Source organism: Rhinopithecus bieti, unplaced genomic scaffold, assembly GCF_001698545.2.
Source record: "Rhinopithecus bieti isolate Rb0 unplaced genomic scaffold, ASM169854v2 scaffold_65646, whole genome shotgun sequence".
Taxonomy (NCBI): domain Eukaryota; kingdom Metazoa; phylum Chordata; class Mammalia; order Primates; family Cercopithecidae; genus Rhinopithecus; species Rhinopithecus bieti.
Window position 1 is genome coordinate 75,118 of NW_016825020.1, and position 14,266 is coordinate 89,383.

A 14,266-nucleotide genomic window follows, 5' to 3' on the forward strand; every position below is an offset into this window, starting at 1 on the left:
TTACAGGTGCGCGCCACCATGCCTGGCAAATTTTTTGTATTTTTAGTAGAAATGGGATTTCACCATGTTAGCCAGGCTGATCTTGAACTCCTGACCTCAGGTGATCTGCCCGCCTCAGCCTTCCAAAGTGCTGGGATTACAGGCATGAGCCACTCTCACTGCAAGGTCTGCCTCCTGTGTTCTTGCCATTCTCCTGCCTCAGTTTCCTGAGTAGCTGGGACTACAGGTGCCTGCCACCACGCCCAACTAATTTTTTGTATTTTTTAGTAGAGACGGGGTTTCACCGTGTTAACCAGGATGGTCTCGATATCCTGACCTCGTGATCCGCCTGCCTCAGCCTCCCAAGGTGCTGGGATTACAGGCGTGACGCACCACGCCTGGCCAGGAATTGTATTTCTTTTTATTTTATTTTATTTTTTTTTGAGATGGAGTCTCGCTCTGCGGCCCAGGCTGGAGTGCAGTGGCCGGATCTCAGCTCACTGCAAGCTCTGCCTCCCGGGTTTACGCCATTCTCCTGCCTCAGCTTCCCGAGTAGCTGGGACTACAGGCGCCCGCCACATCACCCGGCTAGTTTTTTGTATTTTTTAGTAGAGACGGGGTTTCACTGTGTTAGCCAGGATGGTCTCGATCTTTTGACCTTGTAATCTGCCTGTCTCGGCCTCCCAAAGTGCTGGGATTACAGGCTTGAGCCACCGCACCCAGCCAGGAATTGTATTTCTTAAGCTTAGCACAGTGCTTTGCATCCAGTTAGTAACGTAATAAATGCATCGTTCAATAGTGTGTACAGACATACTTCTGAGTGCAAGCCAATAATCCTGTAAATCAGTACAACCAAGGTTATATTGATTAAGTATTCTCAAACACTAAAACAATGTGGACATTTACATGGGATTTTTTAATCGTGAAACTTGATGTGTTTTGGAACTTATTTCTGACAGCTGTACCATATAGCTTTCACTGATAATGTCTTGGGTTAAATTGTGGCTCCTCTGATAGCCCTCAGAGTAGATTTTGTGCTGTTGACTGTGTATAAATATCAAGAAATCACAGCATATTCTTGGATTTCCTTGTCTGATGCCTAGCAGTGACCCAGGTCCTTTTATGTATCATGAATCCAGTTAGCAGAAAGCATGCTATTACATTCTATTTTAGTGAGTATCATTCTCATATCAGAACAAAACAGTTATTTGTCGATTCTTTCTTGCAGAAAGCATAACCCCTACTGTAGAACTAAATGCACTGTGCATGAAACTTGGAAAAAAACCAATGTATAAGCCTGTTGACCCTTACTCTCGGATGCAGTCCACCTATAACTACAACATGAGAGGAGGTGCTTATCCCCCAAGGTATGTGTGAGGTTTTTTTTCTTCTTTTTTTCATAAAATACAGGTGAAAATGTGTGTGATATTTTACATAAACTAGTACCTCTAGATTGTGGAGGGAGTAATGATTTGGTTTGGGCCTGCCAAATGTTGAAGTCGGTCTTAATTACTCTTGTGCCCCTCCCCCGCCTTTTTTTTTTTTTTTTTTTTTTTTGAGACAGAGTCTTGCTGTGTCGCCCAGTCTGAAGTGCAGTGGCGCTATCTCGGCTCACTGCATCCTCTGCCTCCTGGGTTCAAGTGATTCTCCCTGTCTCAGCCTCCCGAGTAGCTGGGATTGCAGGCGCCTGCCACCACACCCGGCTAAGTTTTTTTTGTATTTTTTAGTAGAGACGGGGTTCTGCGATGTTCGCCAGGCTGGTCTTGAACTCCTGACCTCAGACGATCTGCCCACCTTGGCCTCCAAAGTGCTGGGATTACAAGCGTGAGCCACAGCACCCGGCCACCCCTCTTTTTTTTTTTTTTTTTTAATTCATTGAGACAGTGTCTCCCTATGTTGCCCAGACTGGTCTTGAACTCCTGGGCTTGAGGAGTCCTCCTGCCTCAGCCTGCCACAGTGCTCGGATTAAAGGCATGAGCCACTACACCCAGCCCTTTGTGATTCTTTACTGCTGTTGGAAAGGGCCTGAACATATTTCTCACTGGCGATGTGGCTTGTGCCCTCTAGCAGCCTGGCTAAAGATCATCCTTGTAACTGCTCTATGTAACTAAATCTTATTCAAACATGATTCCCATAACATCATGATTCCTGCAAGACAGTGATTCCCAGCATTTGTAGATTACCTGATTATTGGGTACTTTTTGACTTTTGAACTTGTGCGCTTTGTACATAGCTTTGGTGCAGTAAAATATTAATTGAAACCTGAAAATGCCATGGATTAAAAAATCTTCTGCCGGCGGTAGTAAGACATTAGTGGAGGCCGAGCACGGTGGCTCACGCCTGTAATCCCAGCTCTTTGGGAGGCTGAGGTGGGCGGATCACGAGGTCAGAAGTTTGAGACCAGTCTGGCCAACACAGTGAAACCCCGTCTCTACTAAAAATATGAAAATTAGCTGGGCATGGTGGTGGGTGCCTGTAATCACGCTACTCGGGAGGCTGAGGCAGGAGAATCACTTGAATCCAGGAGGCAGAGATTGCAGTGAGCTGAGATCGTGCCACTGCACTCCAGCCTGGGCAACGAGAAAAACTCCATCTCAAAAAAAAAAAGACATTAGTGGATAGATGATGAGCAAAATGGAATTCTTCATTTCCCTGCTCTCTCGGGGATATAGCCATTTTAAAATACAAGCTATGAAATGGATAAGAAACTGGGTTCTGCTAGGGAAATGGATGAGAAACTGGGTTCTGCTAGGTAGGCTACAGCTTGTTGGGATTTCTTGAAATGAGGGTCCTTTCTAAAAGACTTGTGCATTAAAATTCCCAGCCTCCTGTTGGAGACATGCAAATTTAAAGCTAAGGTTTGAGAAGGCAGAGCAAACCAAGTGTCTGTCTCAGCCAAAGCCTAATTCATTTTAGATTTTGTCAGTGCAGGTTAGCATGATAAACTCATAATTTCTAAGCCATTGTGTTTCATGAGATGTAAGTTTGGATTGCTAAAAAGTGTTTTCTTATACTGTGTAGCAATTCTAATCCAGTTTAAGCTTTTATGAAATCTCTGGATATATTGATGAAGAGTGATTAGCATCAAACACTAATGTGAGTAGGATCGTGATGAAGGAACATTTGCCAGAGAGTATATAGGTGATTTATCAACTTGAGACTGTAATTTGCCTAACCTCCTTTTATTTCTAGGTACTTTTACCCATTTCCAGTTCCACCTTTACTTTATCAAGTGGAACTTTCTGTGGGAGGACAGCAATTTAATGGGAAAGGAAAGACAAGACAGGCTGCGAAACATGATGCTGCTGCCAAAGCATTGAGGATCCTGCAGAATGAGCCCCCACCGGAGAGGCTGGAGGTAAGGAGCGGAGCCCAGGCTCCCTGACGCTTCGACAGGGTGGGAGGGTAGTGGGGAGATGTCACTGCACGTTATCTTTTCTAAGAAGGGACGTTGACAGCTGTCCATAATTTTTATTTGAATGCCTCCAAGATTTTATACTCTGTGGCTTTCTTGCTTTTTACCCCTTTTTTCATTTTAAAATTTCTTAACAAGAAAGTCAGTTGCCTTCTTTTTCAGTCTGTGGCATGGTTTTGAGTGACATGGTGTGAACACGTTAGAAAGTTTGCAATTCAATTGAGTTGTGAAGAACATGTATGGATGAAGTCTTCAGTGCTGAAGATTTTGCTTGCTAGAACCTACTGTGATATATGGTACCAGGTTAGATAATTTTCTGAAGCTGTTTTTGACCAGCCACTCTTGATTATATAGAAGTGCCTGTTATCTATTGCCTCATCACAGAATTTAGTGATGGTTTAAACATCTCCAGGCATTTATTTTGCTCATAAGTCTGCAACTGAGGCCGGGCTTGGCAAGGGTAGCTTGTCTTCATTCCACACAGCTTTGGTTGAGGTGACTCTGCAGGGGGCTGGAGGATCTGTTTTTAAGATGGCTCACTTGTGTGGCTGGTAAGTTGGTGCTTGCTGTCATCTAGGAGCTCAGCTGGGTCTCTGGCCCCAGGACTTCAGTTCATCCCTGGGTGACCTATGGAAGGATTGCTTACACTTCCTCATGGTATGGTGGCTGGTTGCCCAGAGTAAGCATCCTAGAAGATGGGAAATGGAAGCAGCTGCCAGTTTCTTAAGGCTTAGGCTCAGAAATCACAGCATCGTGTCTGCCATGTTCTGCAGGTCAAGCAGGCACGGAGCCCAGATTCAAAGGAAGGAGACATAAAATGTCACTTAAAAAAAAAAAAATTGAGGTGGCCAGGCACAGTGGCTCACGCCTGTAATCCCACCACTTTGGGAGGTCAAGGCGGGCAGATCATGAGGTCAGGAGATCGAGACATCCTGGCTAAGACGGTGAAACCCTGTCTCTACTAAAAATACAAAAAATTCGCCAGGCTTGGTGGTGGGAGCCTGTAGTCCCAGCTATTTGAGAGGCTTAGGCAGGAGAATGATGTGAACTCGGGAGGCGGAGCTTGCAGTGAGCTGAGATTGTGCCACTGCACTCCAGCCTTGGTGACAGAGCGAGACTGTGTCTCAAAAAAATTGGAGGTAAAAATTATATAACCTAAATTGACTAGTGTAAGTGTACAATTCAGTGGATTTTAGTACATTCACAATATGGAGAATTCCATTTCCAGATGATGAAGGAATTGTCAAAGAATTACGGACCATGCTTTAAAACCACCATGATAGGAAAAGGATTTTAGCATTTTGTGACTCAATAGCAATATAATTCTTAGGGAATCAGTAACTCCATGCCATTGAGGGGGTCAAAGCATTAGTGAATATCTTTGGCCAGGCAGAATCTTATCACAGATAGAGTCACAAAGCCCAGAAGAAGCCCAGTGAATTGAAAACATTGAGATTTCATAATTCTGTTTAATCACAGCAGGAAATGCCACCTGAAAATATCTCTGGGTAGCATTTGACTTTTCCTCACCCGGAAACATGTTCACAAAGAACAAGAAGATCCTGCACAGAACAGTGTGCTAAGTATGTGATGAGAGGTGTAGACCCGAGCGGACCTTGGGCAGGGTACCTGCTGAGGTCTGTTGTATCCAACTGCCACCCAGGGCGACCCAGCTCGGGCTTCATGGCTGGCCGCACAGGAACGATTTGTTTTTCTTTTGTTACGCTGCGTTTCCATTTTCCACTGTAATCACCTATTCTAGTAGATGATCTGTTTCCATGGCCCATTAAGGACCAAATCAAAGAAAATGAGGCTGTAGCTAAAAGAGGAGGATTTAGTGAAGTTAAAAGGATGAGCTTTTCAGTGGTGAGATTTATTAAAACACCAGAAAAGTAGTGTAATTTGAGTTATTTTGGAGGCTCTTCAGCGTTTTACCTGACTGGTGCTAATCTAATTGGAGTCAGATGGAGTAAGTGTTTCTAGTACTTCTAGCCAATAGTTGATAAACAATTGCTGGACACTGCTATATGGATTTTCTGCATCACAATCACTTGAGAAGTTAAAGAAATTCTAGGCCCAACCCCGGCATTCTAATGCATTAGTTCTAGGGTAAAACCCAGGAATCTGGCTTTTGCTTTTGTTGTTCTTGCTGGGTTTTTTTTTTGAGACAGTCTCCCTCTGTCACCCAGGCTGGAGTGTAGTGGCATGATCTTGGCTCACTGCAACCTCCACCTCCTGGGTTCAAGCAATTCTCGTGCCTCAGCTTCCCAAGTAGCTGGGACTACAGGTGCTCACCACCATGCCCAGCTAAATTTTGTATTTTTAGTAGAGATGGAGTTTCACTGTACTGTCCAGGTTGGTCTCAAGCTCCTGAGCTCAGGTGATCTGACCACCTTGGCCTTCCAGAGTGCTGGGATTACGGGCATGAGCCACCATACCCAGCCATGTTGTTGTTAGTGAGCTCTTGGAGTGATTCTGAGGTATGGTCAAGGTTGGAGAACCACGGATCTAAGCGCTGTCAGCACTTCCCCAGCAGTTCTTCCCCTTGACTCCTCCATGAGAGTGAAGACAGTATTGCTACAAAGGATAAGTGCCTATTGGTATTTCTGAGTCTCCCACCTTCACTCACTAGAGCAGCATTGGTTGGCACAGTCCTGAGGGCAGCAGTTGTTGTGGACATGTTCTCCTGGGCTGAGTTTTCACTGGGTCCTGTGAAATCTCTGAGGAGCTTTGCTGGGGAAAAAACAAACAAACAAAAAAACACCTTTTTTCACTGACGTGTATATCTTGAATATGTTACGTCATTTACTTATAATTCCTTGGAGGACTCAAATTCAGCACACACCTAAGCACTTTTTAATGGCTGCAAAGTGTTCCACTAAGTGAATGCACTGCTTTGTTTTCCAGCAGGGACTTGATTATTTAGGTTGTTTGTAGTTTTCCCTCTTATGAAATGGGTCAGGAAGAACATCGTTGCAGTAAAGTCTTTGTCCACAGTCCTAGAAGTAGAATTGCTGAACCAGCGGGTATGCACAGTGGTACATATGGCCAAGTTCTCCACAGGAAGAGGGGGCCATTTTACAACCTGCTGATAGGCCATAAGCAACCTGTCTGTCCACAGCCTGCCAGCATTGGAAATGATAATTGTAAACAAATTGTCAGGTTAGCTGTGGCAAATTTGTGGAGCATGTGATTGTGTGGTGGATCAATGCATCTTCTCTAGAAGATATGCAGTAAAGCCAGCACTTGCTGTCTACAGGACAGGTATAGTCTGGGCCCTCTATGCCAGGCGCTGTGCTAGACCCTAAGTTGAAAACAGCCAGTGCCGTCCCTTTTCCTGTGAACTTGGTCAGATGGAGCTGCCACACATTAACATCAATATCAGCAAAAAGTGCAGTTAGTACAAGGATGGAAAAGTGACAAGGATTAGAAGAACGTAAAGTACTTCATTTAGATTGGAGTAATGGTGGTGAGTTCAGAGCAGTCTTTTCAGAGGAAGAGACATTTCGGCTGAGACTAAAGATCAGCAAAGAGCAGGGACAGTGTATGCCTAGAGAGGGAGCGGCAGCTGCAAAGGCCCCAAGTTAAAGTGCATGGGTTGTTTATTTAATCTAAGGTTTGTGCTAACGAAGGATGAGTTTTACTCAGTGTCCGAGCTATTAGGAGCAGTATGGTCATAGCTGCAGTATCTGTAATAGAGAAAAACAGGAGCTAGCTTAAATGTCCTTTACTAGGTAAGTGGTTAAAAACATGGCTACGTTTATCCCATGAGTACGAGTGTGGTATCTCATATACACAGGCATGAAAGGGGATGAAGTTGCAGAGCTGTTACTGTGTGTACAGTGTGATCCTGTTGGTGTTTCAGTAAACAGCAGAGCCAACTGTAAGTGTGTGTATGTATTTTTGTTTGTTTCTTTCCTTTTGTTTTGGAGACAAGGTCTCACTCTGTTGCCCAGGTTGGAGCGCGGAGGCCCTCCATGCAGGCTCACTGCAGCCTTGACCTCCCTGGGCTTAGGTGATCCTCCCATCTCAGCCTCCTGAGTAGCTGGGACTAGCTGGGACTATCGATTCATGCCACCACGCCCTGCTAATTTTTGTATTTTTTTGTAGAGATGGGATTTCGCCGTGTTGCCCTGGCTGGTCTTAAACTCCTAGGCTTAAATGATCTGCCCACCTTGGCCTCCCAAAATACCAGGATTACAGGCATGAGCCACCATAAACATTCTGAAGTTTTAAAAATACTTTTTTATACTTTTGTAAAAATGAATAAATGCAGCTCTTTCTGGTTTTGAATCCTTATCTTCACTTGGGACAGGTGCATACTTAAGTATCCTTAAGTATATACTTAAATATTTAATTTATTTATTTTCTTGAGATGGGGTCTCACTCTGTCACTTGGGCTAGAGTGCAGTGGTGTGATTTTGGCTCACTGCAACCTCCACCTCCTGGACTCAAGCAGTCCTTCCACCTCAGCCTCCCAAGCAGCTGGGACCACAGGTGCATGCCACCACACCTGTCTAATTTTTGTATTTTTGGTAGAGACAAGATTTCACCATGTTTCCCAGGCTGGTGTCGAACTCCTGAGCTCAAGTGACCACCTACCTGCGTCGGCCTCCCAAAATGCTGGGATTACTGGCGTGAACAATAGTGCCTGGCCTAAAATTGGAGACTTTAACCCCTCTTGTTTCCTCAATGTTCATTGGACCTAGTTTTCTTTTTATTCTTTTTTTTTTTTTTCTAACAGAGATGGGTCTCACTGTTGTTGCCCAGGCTGGAGTGCAGTGGCTATACACAGACATGATCATAGTACCCTGTGTCCTTGAAGTCCTGGCTTCAGGTGATCCTTTTGCCTCTTGATTATCTGGGACTACAGGCATGCTTGTGCCTGGCTCAGGTTTTCTTTCTTTTTTTGAGACGGAGTCTTGCTCTATTGCCAGGCTGGAGTGCAGTGGCGCGATCTCGGCTCACTGCAACCTCCGACTCCCTGATTCAAGCTATTCTCCTGCCATAGCCTCCTGAGTAGCTGGGATTACAGGCATGTGCCACCACGCCCAGCTAATTTTGTATTTTTCGTAGAGACAGGGTTTCACCTGTTGGCCAGGATGATCTCAATCTCCTGACCTCGTGATCCACCCACCTCGGCCTCCCAAAGTGCTGGGATTATAGGCATGAGCCACCACACTTGGCCTCTTTTTTTTTTTTTGAGATATAGTCTCACTCTGTTGCCCAGGCTGGAGTGCAGTGGCACAATCTCGGCTCACTGCAACCTCTGCCTCCCAGCTTCAAGCAATTCTGCCTCAGCCTCCCAAGTAGCTGGGACTACAGGTGTGCACCACCACGCCCGGCTAATTTTTGTATTTTTAGTAGAGACAGGGTTTCACCATGTTGGCCAGGCTGGTCTCAAACTCCTGACCGCGTAATCCACCTGCCTTGGCCTCCTAAAGTGCTGGGATTATAGGCATGAGCCACCGCGCCCAGCCAGGTTTTTGTTTTTGAAGCTGCTTTTTTAAGCTCTTTAAGGTGTGGTATTACATGAGTTGTATTCTTTTTTAGAGGCATTATAAAGAACTGAGAGAAAGTATATATTTTTTTTAAATAGTGCAAAACTCATTCTTTCTTACAGTTACCATAGAGGCCTTTTGGACCTTTTTATAAATCTTTACATGATGGGATCTTAGGGATCTTAATTTTCCTGTGTTTTGAACATTTAGCGATTTGTTATGCCACATAATTATTTCAATACTATTCATCATCTACTCCCAAATATACCAGATGAGATGAAAATCATAAGAAAATGGAAGAATGATAAAGCCTCTGGGGTGGATATATAATAGTGAAATAATTGTCATCATGACACCATCTTTTATTATACTTAATGGCCTTGCCTAGTCTATTGCATTATCTTTCAAGAAGTTAAAAAAAGAATACTGGAGACACCTTCTTTTGAGTCTCCTTTTGCTTTCATTGAACCCAAGTGAGAATCCAGAATTTTCTGTTTTCATCTGTAATGTGAAGGAGAAGAGAACTGACAGTGGAAGACATTTCTGATGATTAACAAATCAGAAGATGAACACAAAAAGACAGATAGATGGCAGCACTCCAGACGGTAATGATGATGGTGAGATTGTCTAAGCAAAATCTCAGACTGTGAGTCTTCAGATGCTAGCATAGATAAATTTCCCCATACTCAAGAATCAGCTAGTGATTATTTCTCTGATGTATGGAAAGGAAATGTGGTATTCTCATCTAGTCATTCAACAGAAAGGACTTCATCATGCAACATTTTTCAACAAGAACCTGCCCCATCCTGTTTGCATAAAAAAAAAAAATACCCGTGACAACATTCTTTTATGTTTGGCCGCCAACATTTATTTCTTACCACTTATTGTTAACAAAATAAGTGAACAAATGCACAAGGAGGTGTGTGTCCAAAGGTGATTGGAAGAAAATAGATATAAAAATGCCAAAAGTCACTGGATTGATCCTTCTGTTGGTGTTTATAAATCCAAAAATGAAAGCATTTTGCACTTACAGAGCAAAGAAATGGCTGCTTTCTCTTCAATAGAATTATGTGTCTGTTTCAAAAGTAGTATGTTGACAGTGCCAGTACATGAAGAATCTGAGGTCCTGATAAGTTAGAACTGGTTGGAGATGGACTTGGAATCTGACATTGCTGCAGGTGGGCTGTGCCCCAGGTGCAGGTGCAGGTGCAGCAGGCAATGAGCAGTTAGTTGCATATAGAGGATCTTGCTTTTTTTTTTTGGGTATATGTGCCTTCCAAATTAGAAACATTGGGATAAGAAACTGGGTTTGCTGTGTTTAAGTTCTTGTTAAAATGGCTTTTGTCATCCTTTTATTTGGTAAATTATTTGTAAAATGACTTTAGATATAGCAAAATAAAAGAGTGTTGGAGCCATTATTAAGTGGTGATGGCTAATTTTCCTAGCATACTGTGAGGGTTAAGTATGGTTCAGAGCATTTCTTTCTTTTCTGTTGTTTTGTTTTGAAATAGGGTCTTCCTCTGTCACCCTAGCTGGAGTGCAATGGCACAATTGCGGCTCACTGCAGCCTTGACCTCTTGGCCTCAAGTCATCTTCCCATATCAGCCTCCCTCGTAGCTGGGACTACAGGCATGCACCACCACACCTGGCTGATTTTTGTATTTTTTGTAGAGATGCGGGTTTTGCCATGTTGCCCAGACTGGTTTTGAACTCCTGGGCTCAAGTGATCCGCCCACCATGGCCTCTCAAAGTGCAGAGATTATAGGGATGAGCTATCACACCTGGCCTCTTTCTTAATGTTGCCTGGATTTTATTGCTGAACTATACATATGGAATCAGTGTTAACAGTAATTCCTGTGTTGTGAAGACAAGACTGGGTGCTCACTAAACCTTCCTCGTTTTACTGGGTGGGAATGGTTTTTGTGAATTAGTTTTTTTTTGTTGTTTTTTGTTTTTTTTTTTTTTGAGACGGAGTCTCGCTCTGTCCCCAGGCTGGAGTGCAGTGGCCAGATCTCGGCTCACTGCAAGCTCCGCCTCCCAGGTTCACACCATTCTCCTGCCTCAGCCTCCCGACTAGCTGGGACTACAGGCGCCCGCCACTTCGCCCAGCTAGTTTTTTGTATTTTTTAGTAGAGATGGGGTTTCACCGTGTTAGCCAGGATAGTCTCGATCTCCTGACCCAGTGATCCGGCCGTCTCGGCCTCCCAAAGTGCTGGGATTACAGGCTTGAGCCACCGCGCCCGGCCTGTGAATTAGTTTTGAACCATTTGCTGCCTCCCTACTTGGAACATTTTGTCAGTCTGGATAATGGGAAATTTTTAATGAGCCAGGCGTGGTGGCTTATTCCTATAATTCCAACACTTTGAGAGGCTGAGGTGGGAGGATCACTTGAGCCCAGGAGTTTGAGACCAGCCTGGACAAGATGGAGAGACCTCATCTCTACCAAAAATACTTGGGGGAAAAAAAAAATGGTGGCAAGTACCTGTAGTCTCAGCTAATGTGGAGGCTGAGGCAGGAGAATTGCTTGAGCCTGGGAGATCAAGGCTGCAATGAACTCAGATTATGCCATTGCACTGAGCCGGGGCAGCAGAGCTGAGGCCCTGTATCAAAAAACAAACAAAAATTATGTAAAAGAGCAATATAATTTCATTTTCAAATATATGGTTTTTGCATTTTTATTTTACTCGCTGCTTTGTTCCTAATGATACTCCTCTGGAAGCAATGGCTTGGAGCAGTGAATCGCAACTCCAGTCACCTGGGGACTTATTTAAAAAATAAACAAATACTATAAATAAAACTGCTATCCAGGCCATGCCCTCAAAAATTTGAGTTCAGTTGTCTGGAGCAGGCTCCAGTATCTGAACTTGTGAAGCTCCCAAGTGATTGTAGTACTGCTCTGGTTGAGAACCACTGGCTTAGGGTGTGGAACCGAGCAGTAGACCTGATAGTTTTCTATCAGTCGTATGTGGAACCTTGATACATGTATATAAAATAGAAAAGGAGCATTTCATTTGCATAAATTGTTACTAAAAAAATTTTTTTTTTTGGCTGGACGTGGTGGCTTATGCCTGTAATCCCAGCACTTTGGGAGGCTGAGGTGGGTGGATCACCTGAGGTGAGGAGTTTGAGACCAGCCTGGCCAACATGATGAAACCCCGTCTCCACTAAAAATATAAAAAATTAGCCAGGCATGGTGACTTGTGCCTGTAGTCCCAGCTCCTTGGGAGGCTGAGGCAGGAGAATCAGTGGAACCCAGGAGATGGAGGTTGCAGTGAGCCAAGATCATACCACTGCACTCCAGTCTTAGCAACAGAACGAGACTTCATCTCAACAACAACAAAATAAAAAATAAATATTTTTTGTTGTTGTTGAGATGAGGTCTTATTATGTTGCCCAGGCTGGTCTCAAACTCCTGGGCTCAAGTGACCCTCCCGCCTTGGCCTCCCACAGTGCTGGGATTACAGTCATTAGTGTAAACTTGTAAGTTTGGATTTATAATAATGATAAAGGCAATTTCTGAGAATGAGGTATGTGAGTTTTCAAAACACAAAATATATTCATTTAAAATACGGCTGGGAAAGAAGCAGTCTCACTTTAAGATAAGGATTAAATACCATGGGAATGATAGTGAGAAGGACTCATTGCTCTTTTTTTTTTTTTTTTTTTGAGACGGAGTCTCGCTTTGTCGCTCAGGCTGGAGTGCAGTGGCACGATCTCGGCTCGCTGCAGGCTCCGCCTCCCGGGCTCACGCCATTCTCCTGCCTCAGCCTCTAGAGTAGCTGGGACTACAGGTGCCTGCCACCATGCCTGGAGAATTTTTTGTATTTTTAGTGGAAATGGGGTTTCACCGCGTTAGCCAGGATGGTCTCGAGCTTCTGACCTTGTGATCCGCCCGCCTTGACCTCCCAGAGTGGTGGGATTACAGGTGTGATGAACCACCACGCCCGCACCTGGCCATTGCCTCTTTTTTTGAGACAAGAGTCTCGCCCGGCTACTTTTTGTATTTTTAGTAGAGACGGGATTTCATCATGTTGGCCAGGCTGGTCTTGAACTCCTGACCTCAAGTGATCCGCCTGCCTCAGCCTCCCAGAGTGCTGGGATTACAGGCGTGAGCCACCACGCCTGGCCTGTTGCCTTGTTTTTTAAAAGGTGGAGTCTTGCTCTGCCACCCAGGCTGGAGTGCAGTGGCACGATCATAGCTCACTGCAGCCTTAAACTCCTGGGCAATCAAGTGATCTTTTTGCCTCAGCCACCCCAGTAGCTGGTACTATAGGCACACTCCACTGCACCTAGGTAATTTTTCAATTTTTTTGTAGAGATTAAGGTCTCACTTTGTTGCCTAGGCTGATCTTGAACTCTTGGCTTGAGACAAACCACCCATCTCAGCCTCCAAAAGTGTTGGTGCTACAGGCGTGAGCCACCATGGGTGGCTCATTGTTTTTCTTAAAACAGAAAAAAACAGTCTGATGTCAGTAGCACGTAACTGTTGACATTAGTTAAATCCAGGAAATTGCCTGTTACGTTATTATCTGTACTTTTCTGTATATTTGAAATAGGTTGTAAATAAAAATAAAAGTTAAACCTAATTGGGCTGATAGAATGAACAGAACATTGAAAATTGGGGCATGTACATGGCGTTCGAAGTCTTATGACAGTCTGAGCACCTAGTTTATTTCCAAACTGTGTTCTGGCTGCACATAAGGAGAGCATTGCCATTGGCACAGTTCTTAGCATGTGGACCTTTTTTTTTTTTTAGAGAGACCATCTATTTAAAAAAAACTCTGGATGCTCTTTAAGGAAACAGCTTTCAAACTTTATTCTGTTGTGCACAAAATGAGTTAATCTGGGGTTAGCACAAATACTGTGTTTTCTAGTATCTTAATATTTGGTGTGAAACAGTGTTTGTTGCTGCTTAAAAAATGCAGGCAGCCGGCGCGGGTGGCTCAACCTGTAACCCCAGCCTTTGGAGGCGAACGGAGGGCGATCACGATGTTAAGAAGACGAGACCCCATCCTGGGTACAGCACGGGAACCCCGTCTCTACAAAAATACAAAAAAAAAACTAGCTGGGCGGAGGTGGCGTGTGCCCGAGTCCGCAGCTACCGGGGGGAGGCTGAGGCAGGAAAATGCAGTGAACGCCGGGGGAGGCCGGAGCTTGCAGCGAGCTGAGATCCAGCCGCTGCACTCCCAGCCGGCGACAAAGCGAACCCAGTCTCAAAAAAAAAAAAAAAAAAATTTTCAGGCAAAATATACATCTAAAAGTATTAAACTTTTTTTTTTTTTTAGTATTAAACATTTTTAAGTGTACCAGTGGCATTAAAATATATTCTCAGTTTTGCACAACTATCACTAGTACTCATTTTCAGAAATAG

The 14,266-nt window shown here is 44.2% G+C and overlaps 1 protein-coding gene across 8 annotated transcripts in view; it reads left to right on the forward strand.

Moving 5' to 3' along the window:
* The window catches only part of STAU1 (staufen double-stranded RNA binding protein 1), a 66,662-nt gene that overhangs the window by 22,615 nt on the left and 29,781 nt on the right, over positions 1 to 14,266 (forward strand). For all 8 annotated transcript variants that reach the window (XM_017862759.1, XM_017862761.1, XM_017862766.1 and 5 more), the window contains 2 exons: positions 1,208 to 1,346; positions 3,172 to 3,337. In XM_017862759.1, the coding sequence (XP_017718248.1) occupies positions 1,208 to 1,346; positions 3,172 to 3,337 (305 nt within the window). The remainder of the gene's footprint in view (positions 1 to 1,207; positions 1,347 to 3,171; positions 3,338 to 14,266) is intronic.